Genomic DNA, 22,731 nt, shown 5'->3' with positions numbered 1-22,731 from the left:
CATCTTGACCATTTCTATTCAATGTATCTCAGAGAACTAATAGGATGTCCAGCTTGTACAAAATGAGCAGCAACCAGAATTTTTACAATTTAGCCTCACTGTCCGTATATTGCTGCGGTGCTCACTGAGCCGTGTCTTAAGGCTTCTATAGGCTTTCCCTATGTAAGTCAGACCACATATTTAAAAATGGGTTTCAGTTGTGGGTCAGTATCAATAATGTACCAGTGCTTCCTGATGTCCTTTCTGTTTTCCATGAGTTTGCCTTCAACTCCAGCACCTGCAGTAAGTACCTGGATGTGCGTATGTTCTTCAGCTTTTGTAGCTGTACAAATAATCCATCCAAAGGGCTTTGACTTCTCAAACATGTCAGAAAGCCAACACTATGATGCCCTGTCACCTTATTAATTGAGCCACTTACAAAGATTAACTAGCGAGTTAAACTTAGTGGCCGCGTTGATGCAGAATTCTGTGTATTTATGCCAGAAAAAAAATMAGAACGCATAAGTATCTTGCTGCGTTTTGTAAACACGTATGTTAAATGCTTTTTATTGGGTTCCCGAGTGGCACAGCGGTCTACGGCACTGCATCTCAGTGCTAGAAGTGTCACTACAGACCCTGGTTCGATTCCAGGCTATATCACAACCGGCCGTGACTAGGAGTCCCGTTGTGCGCTGCCCTATTGGCCCAGCGTTGTTAGGGTTTGGCCGTCATTGTAAATAAGATATKTTTTTTTATTTACCAAGTTACATAGTTAAAATAAAATATATTTCTGCTCGGCATCAGACTCATTTCATGCTCCAGTTGTACTTTCCACTCGGATAAGAATTCACAAACGGACATTCTATCAGCAGATGGCGCTCTGACTGTGTAGCTACTTTTCTCCTGTACTTTTCTCGATGTAGCCAGCCTACTTTTCTCTGGTAAAATGAAAGAAATTTAAGCAAAACATCAGGAAATGTAGCTGGCTACATTCTTTCTATGATAAACATTAGAAATATAATACCCATGCATAGTTGAACTAAATACCTTCATTATAAGCTCATTTACTTGTGGCTGCCAGCCAAATAGCTTTGCACAACTGTCATCTGATGAAAATAGCTTTTTTTTTTTTCTTCTGCCGAATGTGTTCCGCTAATGTATTTTCTGCGAAGGAAAACTATAGTTCCGTGTCCCTATTCAACCGGGGGTACTGCAGGGGTCTGTTAATATAAGTGGCATTTTTTTTATTTCAATATCTTTTGAGTGTAGCTAGCAACAACATAATGTATTGTTTTATTATATACCTGTGGTACAGAAGAGGAGAATATCATCTTTCTAATGTCAACTTTATTTCTCAACTCCTAATATTGAGGAAATTACACTTGCTGGAGTATGACATAGGCTTTGAATAAGCACCCGCAGATTGGCTACCAGTGTGGCAAGTGCCACTGGCTGCTGGTAAGCTTTCCTAAATTGGACATACATTTTTGCCAACACATGGCTAGCCTTTGTTTAAACAGCAGCTCTTAGCAAAAATGTGTTTGGAGTTACCCTTCTAGCTATTAGGCTGTTGCCTCCATTATAACTAGAAGAGTTATGTCAAAATAATGAAACTATCTACTAAAATGTTAATTACTTCTCCTTGCCATTATCATTCACCTGATATTGATAAGATGACATGATAAAAAAAAAAAAACTGCTAACGAATAATGTGGGTCGCTGGTTTGCCCGGAGGGGGTCCGTGGGCAAGAATTTTGAAGACCCCTGGCCTATTGCTAATCTGTCATGGTTTGATAACAGCTCAGGAGTGCATTGGCTTGTACTTTACTTTCTGCATATATTAATGGGCCGTCAGCACTGAACTTTTCTAAGAACGACCATTACATAACCTCACCTGTTTTTGTTTTTTTGTTTTTTAAAGGAAAGAAGCTAGCTTCCTGCAGGTGCTATTTTAAAGCAGGCCAAACTCAAAGAGCAAGCGCTCGTAAACAATGCTGCTGCAGAGTGCAGAAAGCAACCGTGTTTCCTGTAGTAACTTGGACAACAAACGTACCAAGGTCTTAGCACTACATAAATGGTTTCCAAATGTGTGAAAATGTATTTACACATGTCAAAACTGAGTAGGTGGGGTTTCAGAATGTGGCTGTGTTCAAGTGTATCAAATCCATGCTGCATTGTGGGTAAATTGACTACCTGACTGATCTACATATGTGTATGCTAGTTATGATGCAAAATTTGTTGGTCAGTCAGCATTTTTTTTATTTTTATGTTGAACAAGCCCAATCATACAGTGGGTTAGCCAGCCTACATCAATTTCCTTGTGTCTAAGGTCCACACAGCTCTGAGATCAGTTTGGGGAGTTTACTTGCCTATTGATTGATACAAATACAGGCTTGGGGTCAGTCAGGCAGAGGTTAGGGCTAGGCACTTTATGCCAGTCATTGTGCTGAAGTCACATGATTAAGCTTTGGGTCTCGTCGTTATTATCCGCATGTATGAGTTGACAATGTTATATTTTCTTGGGGTGGTTGTGGGTGTTAGCGAGCCGCTTAATTGGCAGGTTTATGGCTGTAGAGGAATTTGTTGACATGGCCCACGTTTTGTAAAAGATATAAGAGAAAGCCAGGGGAGCAAACCGTTATGAGGGTGATAGGCTGGGACTTGTTTAATGTGGCAATTCTCAACTTCTGTTCAAAGATTGACTTACAATCATTTGTAGATGTTAACGTAATCAATAGGCCCCAGTATTGAGTGAATACTGTGTTTGCGGAAGATACTCCAGACACTGACTCATGGCAATATGCAGGTTGACTTAAAAAAAAGAAATGTTAGTGTCAAGAGTCTTGTCCTGGAGGCAGAACTGAGCGATTTCCACTTAGGCCAGCTGCAAAGTCCAAATTTGCTAATGTAAAAGGGCCCTCTCTAGTGGCGCAGCAGTCGAAGGCACTACATCGCTGTGCTGAGGTGCCACTACAGCCTGGGGTTCGCTCTAGTGACTCCTTGTAGCCAACGGGGCGCTTGCGAGCTCACTTCGGTCGTCAGTTGTGGCTGACTTCCGGGTCATGACAAAAAATGCTAACCTGCGGGTAATATAACTGTTAGAATATAAACACAGGCTTCCTACCTCCATTGTCAGTGAGAATCTGAGAGCCCCTAGATTCAAAACTCCCAGCTGATCCTCCCCAAAGAGCCCCAGCCAGCTGCCAAAGCTAATGATACTGCTCCTCTGGATACCAGTCATAGCTCCAGTCTTAAAATTACCCTGCTACATTCTCCCATGCTGTCCTTATGGGACTGTCATCAGTCCGAGATCCACACCGCTGGGAATATCTGTCTACACTGTTTAGAAAACAGAGCGGGCTCAACATGCCTGGAAAACGAACGCCCCGAAGTTCACTATGGTGCAGCGTGTGGGTTCCAGGCTAGGCTACATCCGAATGTGGTTCAGTTGTTTAGCCCATCTCCTCTAGCGTATGGCCTAAACTATTATCCTAAAAAATAAATATTATTACGGTTTTCTTACACAACAAGCAGGTCAAGCGTAAAGGTTATCCTATGTAGGCTAATATGTATGTTTGTAAATCAGTTGGCTCATTATAAACCCTTGGGCCAATACCCACCACACCCCCATAGTTAAACCTGGCCTATATAGGCTAATTTCTTTAGGGACATATGCTTAATGTATTGCTCAAATGTATACACCTGTCACCATCAATGGACCAGTAGGCATCGTCTCTTTATAACCTATACAGGGACAGGATGCTACAGTCTGACAGCAGAGGCAACAGGATGTATGCAGAGTGGGTTAACCACTAGGTTACAGTAGGTGCCTTACTGCCTGCATGTCAGCCAGGCCTTGAATAAATGACTTCTGTTTTTTTATTTCAGTCTTGACATTTGTGCTTTGGTCCAACTCAAATGTGATTAATATCTATCAAGCTAGAATATCCACTAATTTAAAAAAGAACGTATTGATACAAGCCTGTAAATAGGAAGCACATGTGACAGCAGTGCATTTGATGTCGAAATATGGTCGTCAAGTGATTACGAATGTGATCTTCCCATCAATCCATAGGGTTGTTTTTAAATTATTTTATTTTTGTTTTCAGAGCTTGCGTTGGCCCAGCGCAAGTTTGCCCAGTCCCTGGGAGAATTCCAGTTTGAGTACATCGGCGATGCGAAGACCGACGATGAGAGGTGTATTGGTGAGTGTGGTGCTGTTACGACCTACAGCTGGGTGGTTCTGCCAGCGTAATCAGACAACCTTTGTTTTTGGTTCTGTGTCTACCACCAAATGAAGTGCTTGCATGTGTAATTTCCCAAACCCGTGGCATCTTTAGAGATGGAAACACCAGTACTTATGTCTCTCTTTCTGTGTGTGGTCTTATGTTTGTCTTGTCTCGCCTCCTGTTTGTGGGGGTGTGTGTCAAATGTTGTTGGTTACATACACATATTTAGCAGATGTTATGTCAGGTGTAGCGAAATGCTTGTGTTCCTAGCTCCAACAGTGCAGTAGTATCTAAAAACAATACACGCATCTAAAAGTAGAAGAATGGAATTAAGAAATAAATATTAGAACGAACAATGTCTGAGTGGCATTGACTAGAATACAGTATATACATGAGATGAGTGAAGCTGTATGTAAACATTATTAAAGTGTGTGTTCTGTGTCTTGCAGATGAATCCTTGCAGGAGTTCTCCAACTTCCTTAAGAACCTGGAAGACCAAAGAGAGCTGATGGTAAGCACTAACCAGTCGAGACCTGCTTTAAAAGCAAGGGGAAATACCTCTAAAGTCTGCTCTGCGTGTGTGAGTAAATTACAGTTCCTCGGTGGGTGGAAGGTTGAGCGATGCCGCTGTGTTGTAACCAGGGTCATGTTCATTAGGGGACACCGTAGCAAAACTTATTGGAATAGAAAATGTGTTTCTTATTAGACAAGCCTGGGTAGTCCCTGCTGTCTGTTCTTCTGATTGGTGTTTAATGAACATGACCCAGAGGAGAGGAGGCAGAGCCACCTTCACTGCACCTGTCCAAGGGTCACTGTCTGTGCCATCCCCACCTCTCTGGAGGCGGTGGGASAGAGAACCATTAAACACAACCTCAGAAGACATGACATACCAGAGTCAATGGAGTCATTCAACACTCACTGTTGTGTAGTGCTATACTAGTACACTACAGTGACACATGTTAAAGTTCAGTTACATCTGCTATACTGTATAGAGGAAYTTACAGCTGAACTGAATGTTGTAAATGTAGCCTGTTAGTGTTTTCTACCCATGCAGAAAAGACTGGTCTGTGTCCTAAATGGCACCCTATTCCTTCTCTGGTCAACAGTAGTGCACTACATAGGGAATAGAGTGCCATTTGGGATGCCGCCTAGGGTAACCCTGCAGTTTGCAACCAACCCAGCCTCTCTCGTTGAGTCACGGTGTTCGTGTGTCAGCAGATGGGTGTCTCCGTTTCACAGAATTATATCCCTCAAGGCTCCTGGCTCTATTATCCCTATTCCTCCATACCTCTATTTACTGTAGGTGTTGCTGAATCAATGTTTTAAGCTATAGCTTGTTGTCTCTTGGTGACTCATACAACATAGATAATGTGTTATTTATATTCTCCTGTAATGCAGCCTATGGCTTGTTCTAAGAGCTCGTACACGCCAATAGTGTTTGCCTGCCGTGAGTACTTGCGAACCTAGTGCAAACTGATTTTACATGGAGTCGCGCAACAGCACGCTGAACAAWCGGTAGACGAATGGGAGATCAATCTTCGGTGCAATGTGTGCGACCCTTAAAATATGGTAGSTAGCTACAGATACTGTATGGCATTTTGAAAAAAACACTCAATACTATTGTTTTACTTCCCTGACCCCTTGCAATCAGAATAGGGTATGTTCTGAATGTTTACAATGCATGTTATGTACTGTGTTTGCGCTAGAGATGGGGTCTATCGTTGCCATGTAACCGTTTCTACCAGGGCCTGGTTCAGCCCCAGCATCGCATAGCAGTATGGGATGACATCGCAGAGGACTGTGGGGTGGGCAGGCAGGCTCAGACATGTCCTGGAATCAACCCAGGGCAATTCCACGGTAACGGAATTGCGCTGAGACTCCGGTTCTTCACTTAAACTTTGAAATCAAGTTTAGCATACATTTTAACAAACCATACAACTCTATTCACAAGAACTACTTTTAACAATTTACATTTTACAAAAACACATTTACTGGAAACTGTGCAGATGGCAAAGTTTGAGTCCAAGTTTTCCCAAAACTCTTAAATAGCTGCTCTGAATTAAGATTCAATGATGTTTGCAAAAAAAATTGTCAGCTATGACATATTGACTTTGAGAATCTCTTGTGGTTAGTGAACTACCTTAAGTGAAGTGGAATTGCGGGAAAGGAATTTCATCATGGCTCCCTGATCTGTACTACCCAGAAATGCATAATTATGGATAAATGTCATTCTCTTCATGGTGATGTATCCTAACTAGGTACACAAAGGTAGAAATATGCAATATCCTCCTTTGCATTTTGGGGTATTTTTCTACACCCTGGCTATTTTAATGAGCTCTGCCCCCAAACAAGACCAAATATGAACCGATCATAGACGTCTATGGCTGCATTTAGAGAGGCATCCCAATTCTGACTTTCTTAATTAATTGGTCTTTTTGACCAATCAGATCAGCTCTGACGCAAAACCATCTGATGTGATTGGTCAAAAGACCAATTAGTGTAGATAAAGGGGAGGAGATGGATTAAAGAAGGATTTTTAAGCCTTGCGACATGGATTGTGTGTGTGCCATTCAGAGGGTGAATAGACAAGACAAAATATTTAAGTGCCTTTAAACTGGAAATGGCAGTAGGTGACAGGCACCAGTTTGTGTCAAGAATGGCAACGCTGCTGGGTTTTTGACGCTCAACAGTTTCCTGTGTATCAAGAATGGTCCACCACCCAAAGGACATCCAGCCAACTTGATACAACTGCAGCAGCATTGGAGTCAATATAGGCCAGCAGCCCTCTGGACTGCTTTCGACACCTTGCAGAGTCCATACCCCCAATGAATTGAGGCTGTTCTGAGTGATAAAAGGGTGCAACTCAATATTAGGAACGTGTTCCTAGTGTGTTTTACCCTCAGTATAGTACAGTTCCGTGAGTAGTGTACATTATAGTGTGTTCAACCTTGGTGTTCTCTGCTGTGTACTGTGCTGTCAACTTCTGAACCCAACTCTTTGTGACTACTGTGATTTCCCATTTGAGACAATTCAATTGCAAAAACTCTGTTACCGATTTGGTAATGGATTTTCAAGTTTTAATCACTTCATATTTCATAAACAATTGATAGGTCTACCTTATGACTTCTGTGAACTTTCATTATGCTCCCTGATGAGGGAGAGAAATTGGAAAATATCTTAAAGATATGTGAGTTTCTGGTAATGGAATTAAGTCAAGGCAAAGTTTCTTAAACTTACAGAAGGCAGAGTTCTTTCTCCAAAATATAAGTGTTAATATTAGTTGCCAGGGGTCTTTACTTTAATTCAACATTATACTGTTTTGATGTATATCTAAGTTAAGAAAATCAAAACCTTTGCTTAATCAACATTTTTAGGATGGAAAATGGTTGACAAAAGTATATGCCTTGATTTCAACAACAACAAAATATGGAACTCTAGCTTTGATTTGACACCAAATTTGACATGCTCCTTTGAGCGTCACATGTTGGTGCTCATGGTTCCTTTTACATGGACATGACCCCCAGCAACAGGACCTTTAGCAGAGACGGAGGAAGGTATGATTCAGAGAGGGAGATTTGGCAGGGCGAGTGATCAATAGGACAGGGCCGTTGATTTCCAGCTGTCATGTGACTGGGACTAGTGTACTTGAATGTGTTGTGGATGCTTGTAAAAAGTTATACAACAGGCAATTTTCACTGACTTTATGCTGTCATTAACCCACTGCAAGTATTGTGACCTTTGGCTTTCCATTGGAATGTTATGTCAACGGTCAAATCGGAGGGTGCTTATTTGTCCTTTTTCGCTTGGCTACCTGCCGCCTCTTAGGCTGGGTTTACACTCGAGCGGTCCTCTTGACAATACGTCACTGATGCTTCCGTGAAGTTAGACATTTTGGCATGCACTGAAATCTCCATGCTGAGCTTGTGGCGCCTCTACAGAGAATGCCTAGTGGAGTGTAAGTCCAGCCTAACACTGTACCTGTGAAATAAATGAAACACTTTTGTGGAATATGTCCTAATATGGTCATGTCTTATCTCTTGCTCTCTTAGATGAAGAATATTACAGAAACGCTAATGAAACCGCTGGAGAAGTTCCGAAAAGAGCAACTGGGCTCAGCMAAGGTACTCTTATCATATGCCATGACACTGCTTAATMCKGTCTGCTTGTTAATGYTCTCATACACGCAAAATCCTGTGTGCTCTGAACACAGCTATAAAGTAATACCCTTTTCACAACACTGAGCCGAACCAAGCTGTACTGCCCTGGCCTGGTTGTGCATGCACCATAGTTGCAGAAACCATGCTGGAAAGAGGAATGTGAAATGAAAATATCAGAGCCAGATAAGTACGTTTTTGGTCGGCACGATAATGTGAAAAGGGTAGACAGTATCTTTTATCAAAATGCCTGTCTAGGGAGTTCCAACTCCCTTAATTGTAATGTGTACCTCTTTATATCATGTTCTGAACATTCCTTTGGTCAGTGAAACTAATGCAATATTACGATGTTTGTCCTACTCACTTCTCTTATCTCGCTCTCTTACCATGCTCTTTCTCGTTCTGTTCCTCTATACTATGCCCTTTTAAGGCGGAAAGGAAGAAGTATGAGAAGGAAACTGAGAAGTACTACAGCTCCTTGGAAAAGCTTTTGAACATGTCAGCAAAGAAGAAGGAACCGCAGCTACAGGAGGTACGTTGTTGAATACTTTTACCCTCGCTCTCGTGTGTATATATTTATGGAAAAGAGGCCGAAAAGACGGGCCCCAACATCTTCCCAACCCCAAAATGGCTGGAAAGGATATTTGCTTAGGGAGAAGTTCCTGACCCATAGGATGGCACCCTATTCCCTGTATAGGGCACCACTTTTGACCAGAGCCCTGTACACTGTAGTATATCCTTATACAAAGGATCGCTCCACAAGCCTTCACAGTGAAATACATATAAACTTTGTTGATAACCTAAAGGGTTTATTTTCCCATTACCAACCCCAATATAATCCACACTGGGTCTGTAAAGCTTGATAATGTATCTGAAATCTCAGGATGTCTTGAGGCGCTCCAAAAGCTACTGCCTCAGAGGTACGACCTTGGTGGCTGGTACAGAAACACTGAACATGACTTTCCTTTCCGAGCAGGAAAGAGAAACTCGCGCCATACTCTAACCCTAGGCCTGTGGACACTCATACCGCTCCACACACTTCAGCACTACAGAGATGAGCCAAGAAGTCTGTGTGCATCCCAAAAGTCACCCTATCCCCTAACTTACCATATAGTACCTTAGACATGCAGTCTGGTWTTAGATTGTGTATGTAATATACCCTAAACTCCCCCTCACTTAACAATTTATTTTGTATCCTATAGATTGCCCTTGTGGGAACTGTTCTGTTCTTCCCTCACTGACTCTTGTGGTGTATTCAGTGAGATTAAACTTTCTGAATATTTCAGGTGGAAATGTAAAGAATAGAGCTAACAATTCCAAGTTATACGTGAGGCAATCATATCTGTTCTATGCATTACATTTCTGTATTGTGATACCCTCCTGAACAGACCCCAGGGTTCCGTGTTTGGAACAGAGATTGTAATCGGGGCACAGTAGTGTGTGTATATATGTGTGTGGTGTTCACAGCCTCGTAGCCGCGAGGCACCGTCTGAACTCCCTCAACTAATCTGTCATACTGTACACGTCATGTGACAGGCCTGAGGCACAGGCCCGACCTATGGCACTAATGGAAAAACTACCAGCCGCTAATGGAAAAACTGATGCTCTGGATTGAACACAATAACATATTGAACAGGCTATACAGTAAAGTGGTAAATAACATTGAATACTGGGATGTTGTGAAGATCCAGTCAAGCAAACCATGTAGCCTAATCAATTAGCATATTAGTCAACCAAACGTTAAACTCGCCAGTTGATTGGTCACTTTTTTTGGGGGGGGCTGTCATACACCATGTCATCAGTGTCTTAGCCCTTCAAAGTCTTTACCAAAGTTATCAAAAAAGCGTAATACTTTCTCAGCTCATCCTTTCTGTCTGGGCCTCTGTCTGAATCCAGTACGACTGAAGCTAGGCCGTGATCTCCATCTATCTGTGTAGAGACCTGACTGTACTGTATAACAACGCTGACATTTTCTCTCTCTGTCCTCTGTTGTGCAGGCGGACAGCCAGGTGGACACCATTAGACAGCACTTCCAGGAGGAGTCTCTGGACTACGTGTGTAAACTGCAGGAGATCCAGGAGAGGAAGAAGTTTGACTGTGTGGAGCCAGTGAGTGTTACAAAATACATTATCACACACACACTACACTGGGTGGACAAAACATGAACTCCTTCCTAATATTGTTTGCGACAGTTGTCAAGTTGGCTGGATGTCCTTTGGGTGGTGGACCATTGTTGATACACACAAACTGTTGAGCGTGAAATCCGTCAGCGTTGCAGTTCGACACACTGCAGCCATACCCCGTTCAAAGGCACTTCAATCTTTTGTCTTGTCCATTCACCCTCTGAATTGCACACATACACAATCCATGTCTCGAGCCTTAAAAATCCTTCTTTAATCCATGTCCGCCCCTTCATCTGCTCTGATTTTAAAGTGGATCTAACATGTGACATCAATAAGGGATCATAGCGTTCACCTGGTCAGTCTGTCATGTTCTTCATGTTTTGTACGCTGTCTATGTTGTACTCCCAATGGGCCTTAAAGGAAATATTCCCTTTTTTAAATTATTTTTTATGTTACATTGTATTTGTACATCTGAGTGATGTTCTATCGATTTGTGGGGGGGTTAATTTTAATGTTTATTTGTATCTGCGCTGTTCTGCGTTCAAGCAGGCAGAAACACAGCCAGTATGACGAGTTTTGCATCATATGACATTTGGAGCCAGTGAGTGAATGAACTGCTGGCGAATGCACCTTTAGTACTTGTCGAGCCTGGTCAGCAGTTCTCCTTTACAGTGCTCATTAACTTAGTGCTGATAAAGTAGTGTACACTACAGTTAGTGTTTTTATATAGGTTCCCTAGCAGTCAAATTAATTTTTTATTTTTTTTTATAAACCAGCTCAAAGTGAGTTCTTCAACTGATTTTTCACAATGACTTCATTCCACGTAAACCCCTGAGAAATCAATGTGAGAAGTGTAGACAGCCTCGGGTTACAATGCATTAAAATGTCATTGCACTCTTCATTGTATCCCATGTTTTCTTTCTCTCCCCAGATGCTGGCTTTCTTTCAGACAGTGTTCACCTTCTACCACCAGGGATTTGAGCTGGCCAATGACTTTAACCACTACAAGAAAGCCTTACAGATCAATATACAAAATGTGAGATATTAGTCGTGTCTTATTAGATTTCTATTTTAAGATGGAATCGGCATTAGGGGAAACAGCACCACTGTCCCTCCCTCCCCAGCACCTTTTGTTGTTTTTGTTCAACATTTTTGCAMTGCAGATTCTGCTATTCTATCGAGATGCAATGACGTCCGAGGGGGGGGGGGGGTTGTGATTTGCAGTAACTTTTGTTGTAATAGCCCAAACTGACATGGTTTTTTCACCATTAAGGATTCCAGTTTTAACCACATAGTACAAGGATGTCGGTATACTGTATGAAACAAAGTGGTGTAAATGTAGGTAGGTGGCAGGTGTCTGAGCAAGGCACGTCACCTTAATTGCTCCTGTAAATCGCTCTGGATAAAAGTYTCTGCTAAATGACAAACATTTAAATGAGGTGGTCATTTCATTCAATTTTAGGATGATATATTACGTTTTTGTCCTAGAGGGACATGTCTTGTACACACAGTATTGCTCTAAATACTATAGATTACACACATCACAAAAACTGTACATACACCCCATGTTATACATATTCTACATTTGAATGTTGGCTCATAATATATCTAAAGTTGATCTGCTTCTAGTGGGACTTTCCCTAGGTACTTGAGGTGCTTTCTTTTTGACTCACTCACTCTATTGTTAATTGTCTTAGTGTTTTGATTATTTTCTTTGACCCCAAAGCTTTTACTTTCACTCACTCTGGGATGTCAGGGGAGTTTCCAAAGGGAGCTCTGCAGATTTTATTTTCCAGTGGCTTTGCATTGTGTGATTGACCCCTGCATGACCATTTTAGCTAGGGTCACAAGGGGTGTCTTCCTTCCTTGGGTGTGTCTCCCGGTAGTCAAAATGTACTACATTGTGAAACTTGACCAAAAAAACAATTAACCATAATTTAAGGTTAGGGTTAAGTATACGATTAGGGGAATAGACCAGGTTGGGTTTCATTTTTAAATCAGATTGGAGAGGAGTTACTTTACCCCCGGCTTTGCAGCTTGGCCCGATTAGTAACAAGACCCCCCTCCCCCATATAGACACGGAGTCGGTTTGAGGGCACGCGGGTGGAGGTGTTTGAGCTGATGAAGAGGATAAGGGAGGTTCCCCAGGAGTACAGACAGACKAGCCCCATCAGCAGCGAAGGATARCTCTACGTCCAGGAGAAACGTAAGGATAGAGGAACGACGTGTTTGTCCAAGAGGTGGGCAGTTTAAACTGATTGTGTTCCAATGAAATGTGTGTTCTCGTCCCCAGGGCCCCCTCCTTTTGGTTCCAGTTGGGTGAAGCGTTACTGCACYTTRGTGAAGGAACAGAAAATCCTACACATGGTCACCTTTGACCACAGGTCAGGAGGAAAGATGGTGAGTCGTGACCCATACAATCAAAGACAGGTTGTGGAAGCTATACAGAGTATGGTCCAAGTAGCACATCAAATGATTGATTATTCAATGTGTGTATCCATCCCTATTCAAATACAACTATGAAGTCATTTGTCAAATCGACAATTACTATTGAAACCCGCATTAAAAGTGCAGTCTGTAGTCATTTTATAAGGAATGACTTTCTTGCCTTCAGAACAGGCTCTCTGAACAGTGATTCTCTCCCTCAGGGCGAGACTGAGTCGGTCACCCTCAAGTCTTGTGTCCGCAAAACCACAGACATGCTGGACAGGCGGTTCTGTCTCGATATAGAAATCACAGACCGGTATGTCGTCGCGTCGCACTACACCCATTACATTTCTCAATCACTTTAGTCATGTGTTCTCTGTGGTAAGACAAACTTTCCACAACCACCTGTTAAAGTGTCTCGTCTCATCTAGGAAATAAGGGGGATTTTTAGATGGATTCCCCTCAAAGATCACCAGACGTCAATGACTCATACATTTAGTACATAAACCAAGGGGGTCGGTCAGTACCATCTGGGGTGGGGGTGAGGTCTGTGCCATTAGACCTGTAAAATGTGATTGCCACACTTGTAGCTTATTCATGCACTGTTGGCAGCCTTCCCAAATACATTAACACTCCCCATTTAACAGGCTTGAAGCCTTCGCTCCACACAGGTCCTGTGTACAGTAGAGCTGAGAGCTGCTCTCCCTAGCCTAACACAGCGTTGGGTTGGAGAGGATTTGTCATGAACGATGGCCCCTCCACATAGCTGAGAGGATTCTCTATGCTCCTCCGCTACACCTGGTTGCAATAGATATGGCTCTTTATGTCACTCTGCTGGACCAAACTGCTATTCTGTCTGGGGTATTAATAGCAACAGCAACCCCCAAGCTTAGAGGGTTTGAAATTTGTTGCACCCCCGGTGCCTGCTTGTCAGCCTGCAGATGTAAGGTATTTGGTATCCGAGTGCAACAGGTTAGGGTTAGCCTGATGTGGTAGCCTATTATTAAAAACTAGGGTAAATGAAGCTCAGCTATTCCTGTCTTTTTGCTATTTAAGAGGCCAGCCCCTCTGGCACATTTTAGGACTGACTCTAGATCAGTCTTAGACACATGAATTGACGTAGTAGTTTGTTGGAACCCCAGGCCCAGTCTGACAGACAAAATTAGATGAGATTGACTGTACTTTACAATCCCCAAGGGTGAAATGAGTTTGTCATACAGCAGCCATAATTAAAAATGGAACAAACCCTCACGCCATTTTAAAGAAAAACAATCACGGCTATTACAATAAATAATTGTGCGGTGTGTTCTGTTCCCAGKCCGGGAACGGTCCTCACGGTCCAGTCGCTGTCGGAAGATGACCACAAGTTCTGGATTCACGCCATGGGTGGGAAAGAACCAGTGAGTAACCACATCATCCTGACAGCTCCACTGTAGTTTCTATTGTCTATTGAACYCTACTGAAATTCTATGAAAGTGGTACATTAATACCAGCAGAAGTGTTTTTTTGGTTTGTGGTAACCTCTTGGATAMCAAATGATCTGTGGAAAGCTACATATTATTTTTTTTTCAGGCTGGGCAGTACTTGGGTAAAACCTATTCAAAAGAACGTGGAAGTAAGTATACAAAGATTAGAAGCTCCTGATCTCAATCATTTCAATGTAGTCTCTGTGATAATTCAAAATGACATGGGGATAATTAAAATAACTGTTGTCATGACTCTGCAGTCGACGCACAGCTAGATGGCGTAGGATTGTCGTTTGTGAAGAATGCCATCAACGCCATTGAGACGCGAGGTAAGACGATGCATGATGACAATAGAAGGCCTAGGCAATATAAAGCCTACAGAAGTGTACTTTGAGGTTAGCTGACTGGCCTGAGCAGGGGTGGGCATTAATTTTGTCTCGGTGGGCGGGATCGGGGTTTCAGATTTCAGGGGATGGCCTCACATTTTTTTCCCCCGGACTGATTTGGCTGCCAAAAGCAATTTATGGGCCAGAAAAAGGGCAGGTATTTGAAAGTATAAATCCGTTATTTATATGTACATTCTATCAAGTTTTAGCGGTTCAAGAGTGGCCAATGGTTGTGTTAGTTTAGTTTTTTTACTCAAACCTCCCTCGTGCTGAAGTTTGCCCACCCCTGGGCTAGAGGGTAGAGCGGTAAAGAGGGTTTTGTGAAATGTTGTGATGTCTCCCTTTTAACACATGAGGGCAGACTTGGACCAATATCCACTGTTCATAGTTTCCAGATAGTGGTGCAACATATGCACTACTGAGTGTACAAAACATTAAGAACATCTTACTAATATTGAGTTGCACCCCCTTTTGCCCTCAGAAAAGCCTCAATTCGTTGAGACATGGACTCTGCAAGGTGTCGAAAGCATTCCACAGGGATGCTGACCCATGTTGGCTGGTGGACCATTCTTGTAAAAGAGGAAACTGTTGAACGTGAAAAACCCAGCAGTGTTGCAGTTCTTGACACACTCAAACCGGTGCGCATGGCACCTACTACCATACGTTCAAAGGCACTATTTTGTCTTATCCATTCACCCTCTGAATGGCACACACACAATCCATGTCTCAATTGTCTCCAGGCTTAAAAATCCTTTAACCGGTCTCCTCCCTTTCATCTACACTGATTGAAGTGGATTTAACAAGTGGCATCAATAAGGGATCATAGCTTTCACCTGGTCAGTCTCTCGGAAAGAGCAGGTGTCCTTAATATTTTGTACACTCAGTGAAGAAGCCCACCTTTTGATTTGAGAGAAGCTGTATTTCCAAAGTTTATCCATTCATCCTCTTATGATTGTTTGTGCTATTAAGGGCCATGTAAACTGTCTGTTGTCAGGTATCAATGACCAGGGCCTGTACAGAGTGGTGGGGGTCAGCTCCAAAGTCCAGAAGCTCCTTAGCCTAATGATCGGTAAGACATGCTCATTTATCACCCTTTAAAATAACTGTCCAGTGAAAATCACTCATGCCCAAATAATGCTGTTGACTCATCCTATACTCATATTTGAGGCTAAAGCATAAATTGGAGGAAACATTAAAATCCCTCAACTTGTATCTCCAACAAAAAAGGCCTGCTATTGTCAGAATGTCATCCTGTGTAAGATTAGCTGGCCAATCGGTGGTCTGCTCGCATGACTGTTTTTAACGACCGGTATAACGCCCACACCATTCTGTTGGTATGACCACACCATTCCAACACACAAGCTGCTTTTTTTAACATGCTTTATTACATATATGGCGGAGGAAAACGATTTCGCTCATATTGTACTTAATTATAGGTCATATTTCATAAAAAATTGAACCACTGGACAGTTAAATTGATACAGTAGGCATTGTGCACCCGGTCTGATCTACTTAGTAGTATTCAGAGTAATGGTTTCCTGTGACTTAGACGACGATGTAAGGCTCAGAGTGCAACACGTGCTGCTGGTACTGCATTGGCATTCAGATAGCCGGGGGGTGCCTGAGGCCCCCTTCCTGCCTGTACCMGCCGTCCTTGCAGGGACTTCACTTGAGTCGCTCAGCGGGAGCTGGACATCTGATTTCCTCGCCATTCTCCCCCGTCTCTCCTCTAAACACTCTCTCTCCTACTCTTTCTACCCCGCAATCCTCTCGTTCTTTTATCCCCCTTTATCCTCTACCCCCCTTTTTCTTACCTTTCCCCCTCTCGACGACTGCCCTTTAGTAGACACCATCTGTGTCTAGTCAGCTGTGTTCTGAAACTGAATGGCAACAAACCCAGTCTGCCACCAGGCTGTCCCAGAGCCCACTCCAAACTTCCCACCTGAACCTGCCGACTCATACTTCACAGCCCATTAGCACACTGTCTGCTGGTGTAGACTGGGTTCAGTTAGTATCGGTTTTCTTTCAAATACCATATGGACGCAGGTAACTCAGTTGAGATTTCGGTCACCAGTCATTTATTTGAGATACTTTCATATCTCACCCACTAACATGGGCGGAGTCCAATCAGAGGTGATGGATGCGGGGGGGGGGGGTGCAGTTAGTAATGACCAGATAGCCGCCCTGTGCATAGTTGACAATTCACTGGAACAGACGTAGGGAAAAACTCCAGTTCAATGGAGGGGTTAGAACGAGGCCAAAGTAGCAGAAGTGGATCACATTATTTTCCCACTGTGCTCACAAATCTGTGATAACAGTGGATTGGCAGAACTCATAAAGCTTAGCATAGAGAATGGATATTTTACAGCTGGGAATTTCACTGCTGGGAATAAAGAGGTAAAAGGACTTGTATACTACTAGTGTAGTCAGCCATGTCCCAATACATCTGTAACAGAGTACTATGTGGGTTAGTTCATATTGATGTGCGCATTACAGTAGCTAAAAGACACGCACACCACTCTCCCACCATCTGRAGCTTTGTACACACACATTTGGCTGTTGGCCTTCTAGGAAAACATTTGGTCCAGCCTGTTGATGTTGGACAGGACACTGTTCTGTGGGTAAATAAACACAGCCCTTCTGGTTTTAGTACTGAAGGGAATACAGTCAAATGAAGTAAATAAATGGCCCAGAGCAGCAACCTACCTCCCACCAAGTCTAACCCCTTGGAGACCTCCTGGTGACCTGAGGCTTGGCCTTGCACCAACCTCTGACTCAAACACACAACTATGGTGGATTATTCATCAGGTCAGCCCAGTATAGGTAAGCCTGGCTCGGTCCAGTTTGACTCAGTAGTGTGAGAAGGGTGTACTTTAATCCAGCCAGCAATCACCACGGGGCAGAACTGCTCCTCAAGACTACTGCAATGCTTTTATCCACATAAGACACATTTCACGTTATTTATAGTTTAGCTTCTTTGCAGCCATTCACTTCACCATAGGGTTTTTGTTACAATACACTAGGTGACAGAACAACTTTAGGCTCAGGGTATCATGGGAATTGGAGTGTACTCTACTAAAGTATAAAAATGTATTGGTGCTTTGTATAATTTGTTGATTATGTGTTGGAGTTTAAAACCTTTTGGATTGTTTCATTACAGATGAGAAGAGTAATGATGTGGATCTGTCTACGTGTGAGGACTGGGATGTGAAAACGATCACCAGCACACTAAAGCTGTATTTGAGGTAGGAATCCTTTGTCTATCAATCACTCAGTCTGCTACATAATCGCTAGGTTATGTATTCATGTAGGCTATTATGTCTTATTAGCAAATGGCAAGCTGTGGAGACTTTATTCTAACTGTTCGTCATTGTCTGAGTTTGAAGTTATTCTACTCCGGGGGTAGAATCATAATCATTTCCTGGAGCTCAACTCATGCAATGCAACAGGACATTCACATTGCCGCATAGACATCCATGCATTTAAATTCAGACACATAATCAATCCACTTCATCAACCGACCCTGTCTCTGACTTCATTATTCCCAGTCGCTGTGTGTTCTAGGAAATCCGTTGTTGACCTGAGACGCACTTGGTAATTGGTAGGGAGTCTTGGCCACTTTCTAGGAAGAAGAGCTGCATCCCTGGCTTCACATAGTTTATCATCCATCTTTGAATGTATTGATTAGGTGACCAGGMGAAAAACAAAATGGTGGCCTGTGGCAGGTATTTTAACTACAATTTACCGCCACACAACCAAGCAGTGATATGAATACATTAGCATGATAGGGATTTATTATCATTGTTTCTCTGATCAAATCAATCACTCAAATTAGGTTGGATGCCACATATTAAAGGAATCCTGTTTTTTAGTTCAATGGGGCAATCGATTATATAGATTAAGTTATTGTTGCTTTTTCAAATGGCAATTAATTTAACTGAGTCCTAGATTTGTTATAAAAACACTTTGCAAGGTAACAAGTTAAATGTACCCTAAAGCTAAGCCAAAGTTTTCTGTTAGCTAACTGAAACAAACTCGCACTGCATATTCTGACGCCAATGCAATTATGGTATCCAACGGAAACTAATGAGTAGCATCCCTTCAGTTTATGCAGCACTACAGTATGCAAATGTCAGGTTTGGCTCGTTATGGAGCGATTTACTGAATAAAATTATAGCCAACTTATCGTTAACCCCAGGCCAGTCTGTTCACTTTCTTCTGCACTTGTTTTGGAATTAGTTTATTACGCTTGTTCAGTACTCCATGTGCTGTAAAAGGTTTAGTTATCAAAATTAAATTATAAAAGATTGACAAGTTCACCAGTGCAATTGCCATATAGCCTATTAAATAATAAACTTGGAGTGAGCCAAGACCATTTTTCCATCAATTNTGTTGTGACTGGCCAGGTTTTGCTGCCCGCAAGCGACCCTTACAGGAAGTAGTTTGATGTTGCTCGCTGTGGGTCATGGGACTGACACTCTCCCAGGCTGGTCCCAGATCTGTTTGTGAGCTCTTGCCAACTCCTATGCTCGTTGGCCTCCCGAGTTGCGCAGTGGTCTAAGGCACCGGGTTGGATCACAACCGGCCCTGATCGGGAGTCCCATAGGGCGGCGCACAATTGGCCCAGCGTCGTCCGGGTTTGGCTGGGGTAGGCCGTCAWTGTAAATAAGAATTTGTTCTTAACTGACTTGCCTAGTTTTAAATAAAGGTTCAATAAAAAATTGCCGTAAATTGGCATGACTGCAGAAATAGATATGGTCCCAGGCAGCGAACTACCTTTCTGGTTTATGTCAAGGAGTTTTCCCTGTTTCATAATGAAACCTGACAGTCAGCCAGTGGGATTAGAGTGTTGGACAAGTAACCGAAAGGTCGCTAGTTTGTCCATCCTGTCGGCTCGGGAATTCAATCTGTCTGCCCTTGAGCGATGCACCTAACCCTAATTTCTCCAGGGWCTCTGGTTATGGCAGACCCTGCCCCATTCTCCAATGGTGTCTCAGGGAGAGTTGGGATATGCCAAAAACACATTTCCAACTCACCCATTCATATTAATACACTTTTATAAGCACTCGCTAAATTATAATTAAGATGACATTTAGATTGCTACTGAGATATTGCAGATGTCAGTTACACATTGCACACATCATATGATGTTTTTGTTTTTTTACACAAGCAATCTAACAATCTAGAAAACCTTCCAATCATATGATGAAATTAAACTCATCCATTGAGTCAACTGAAACCTTATTACAGGCTTAAGTCTGCAGTAGAGACAGTAGATTTACTGTAAATCGTCCTGCAGCTCCATCCTCCATCTGTCTTCCTCTGGCCTGCTGCAGAGCCAGAGGGTCAGCCTCTCTTCTCCTTCCCTGCTCCTCTGGTTCCTCAGGGGAGGCTAAGTAGCCTTGGCACAGGGCCTGGTGCAGCACCGTGAAAGGACCTTCAGAACTTGGTTATCTCACTGTGGCATGGTGCGCCATCTAATTCCATCCCCGACACAGCCACATTAATCATTGTTGTGTGCAGACCCTATAAAACAGTGCTGCATCTATTTCTGTCCACCCCCCCCCATTCTTCTGCGCTCTCTTTTGCTCTCCACCTCTTCTCTCACTTTTGCTCTATGCATTCTCTTTCCTGTCTCTCTCTAGGAGTCTTCCTGAGCCACTGATGACCTATGGACTCTACAAAGACTTTATCGCCCCTGCAAGTAAGTTTGGGCCGTCCTCTTCACTCGCAATACAGCTCTTCTCAAAACAGATGTAAAACCACTCACAGGAGTGTAGGCGCAGGGCAAAGGAACACTTCTGTTTTATTGCACGTTATCAATGAGTGCAATGCTGTGTGCATGACTAGCAAGTGTTTGTCTGTGAGACAATTCATCGTCTAAGTGTCCCAGCGCAGTTAGATTGGTTATTAATCATTTTCATTGTCTCAGTAGTTCTATGGAAAACGGATGCCAGCGTAACTGTTTTGAATGTTCCACATCTTGTAGAGTCTAAACWAATGCTTGTTTTCACGGTTTTCCTCTGTAAAAGTGCCTTAGCATGTACCCTTAAAGCCTTTCATGTGACCCAGAGATGTCTTCATCTCTCTCACACACACTTTAATTCAACCTTCATCTGCCATTAAAGTAACCTTTGGTTCTTTGCATTTAAGGTAACTTAAAAAGGAAATGTTACCACCTGTTAAACACTATAAATCCTAGTATCTTACACTAATGTCCTCAAATGGCCCAGTGACTTTGAACAGAGAAACATGACAATTTCCTTCCCTATATAAATCTTACTCCAATAGCCTGCCTGACATGTCCTGAGTGATCCCTAACATGAATTACCCTCAGGCCCATAATTGGATCACGATGGAGTGTTTTTATCAGCTGTTTGCAATGCCCTCATAATGCAGGTACAGAAATGCATTAGCAATAAAATATTTTCTGAAAGATGACAGCATCCATAAGCAGCTTATTCCCTCATTCAGATTTGTGTCGTTCCATAGTAATGGGGGGGGGGGGGGGGGTGCATGCCGGGCTTTCTGTGTGTGGGCAGTAGCCATCAGATGCCTGTGTGTGGGTGTGAGGAAATGTTTAAGGGGATGATCTTGTGGGTTTTATCACAAACCCGGTTTTACACGGTAGCTTTCTGTAGTATAAAGCTATCTCTCTATAGCCAGCAACAGTAGCCTACATATCCTCTGGCAAAATTCACTCATGTCTAATATCAGCGTCAAAACAGGAACTGTGCTGTTCATCGCCATTCTCTTTTTTGTTTTGTTAACCCTTTACTGCTTTCTTTTAAATATGAAACAACCCGTTGTAGCCTACACTAGCTGATAAAGCCAATGTAAACGGCATCCATTGTTTTCTTGTGTGGTAGCTTGTACTGGGCTAAACAGTGACTGTTTTGTGCTGTCATTCTGTTACCAAACTTTGRATCTGCACTGTTCTTCAACTACATGCGTTTTTGGAACTTTTTCAGTGAACAATTTRYYAAGTRGTCCTTGTGCATTGAGTTGTGTGGTACTTTAACTTAGCAATCATTGGTTTTTGTTTGGCGTACATTTTTAAAGTGGAAAAAAATGCGAGTCTCCGCATTCTGTTACCGTGGAATTGCCTTACTGTAACTGCACCAAWATTGACTAGAGCTGCCGACAKATTTTAAAKGGACGACCCTGTGTCTCCAGTGAATAGATCCGGAGTCGGTGGTTCCACATCTCCTACTGTGAKTGCTCCTTCCAGAGTGAYATCTGACTGCACCAGAGCGCTCGCTGCTCAATCCAAAATGTCTATGGTTGGATTACCACGGGGCAATCCAAATCCTTCTTGTTCTATGCTGTGCAGTTTCTCCGTTGTGGAGTCTTTCCACCTAAGGAATGGATAGTACAGCACTAATAACACAAATGTTTTTGGATGATTCCAATTGTATTTTTTTGCCAGGGAGTCAGGCTGAGACCAGTCTCTTTAGCAGATGAGCCCTGCATACACATCAATCAACAATGACACTATACATATACGCATCCATTACACTATAAATGAAAAGCGCAAACAAAACATGAAAAGCAAAACACAATCATATGAAATGCATTCATTTAAAAAGCCTTCTAACATCCATCTGAATTGCCCTAAAGGCACCAACTCCACCAGCTTTAAGGAGTTTTGCATATCTGTCATGAGAATTATYTTCTCATGTTCATTAACCAATTAAACTACTCAGTCTGCTATCAGGATTTGTAGGATACTGATAAATGAAATCAGACAGGCCAGTCTACAATAGTCATMAATGTTTWTTTACGAGAGCTCTGCTTAWCATTTCCTGTACATTGGTCTATATACCTCACATTTTGTCAAATGTCCCTCTCAGAAACAATGACAATATACACTGCTCAAAAAAATAAAGGGAACACTTAAACAACACAATGTAACTCCCAAGTCAATCACACTTCTGTGAAATCAAACTGTCCACTTAGGAAGCAAC

At 42.6% G+C, this 22,731-nt stretch overlaps 1 protein-coding gene across 1 annotated transcript in view; it reads left to right on the top strand.

The window, feature by feature from the left end:
- Window positions 1-22,731, top strand: part of arhgap10 (Rho GTPase activating protein 10) — a 65,479-nt gene that overhangs the window by 15,869 nt on the left and 26,879 nt on the right. The window contains 15 exon segments of the mRNA XM_024136928.2: window positions 4,089-4,184; window positions 4,658-4,719; window positions 8,258-8,329; window positions 8,793-8,894; window positions 10,360-10,470; window positions 11,417-11,521; window positions 12,562-12,691; window positions 12,779-12,885; window positions 13,134-13,228; window positions 14,231-14,312; window positions 14,485-14,527; window positions 14,639-14,707; window positions 15,759-15,833; window positions 17,925-18,009; window positions 20,410-20,468. Of these exon segments, the coding sequence (XP_023992696.1) occupies window positions 4,089-4,184; window positions 4,658-4,719; window positions 8,258-8,329; window positions 8,793-8,894; window positions 10,360-10,470; window positions 11,417-11,521; window positions 12,562-12,691; window positions 12,779-12,885; window positions 13,134-13,228; window positions 14,231-14,312; window positions 14,485-14,527; window positions 14,639-14,707; window positions 15,759-15,833; window positions 17,925-18,009; window positions 20,410-20,468 (1,293 nt within the window).

This window comes from Salvelinus sp. IW2-2015, unplaced genomic scaffold (genome assembly GCF_002910315.2).
Source record: "Salvelinus sp. IW2-2015 unplaced genomic scaffold, ASM291031v2 Un_scaffold1055, whole genome shotgun sequence".
In the NCBI taxonomy this organism is placed as follows: Eukaryota; Metazoa; Chordata; class Actinopteri; order Salmoniformes; family Salmonidae; genus Salvelinus; species Salvelinus sp. IW2-2015.
Note: the sequence above shows the minus strand (reverse complement) of the source record. Positions and strands in the feature narration are given on the sequence as shown.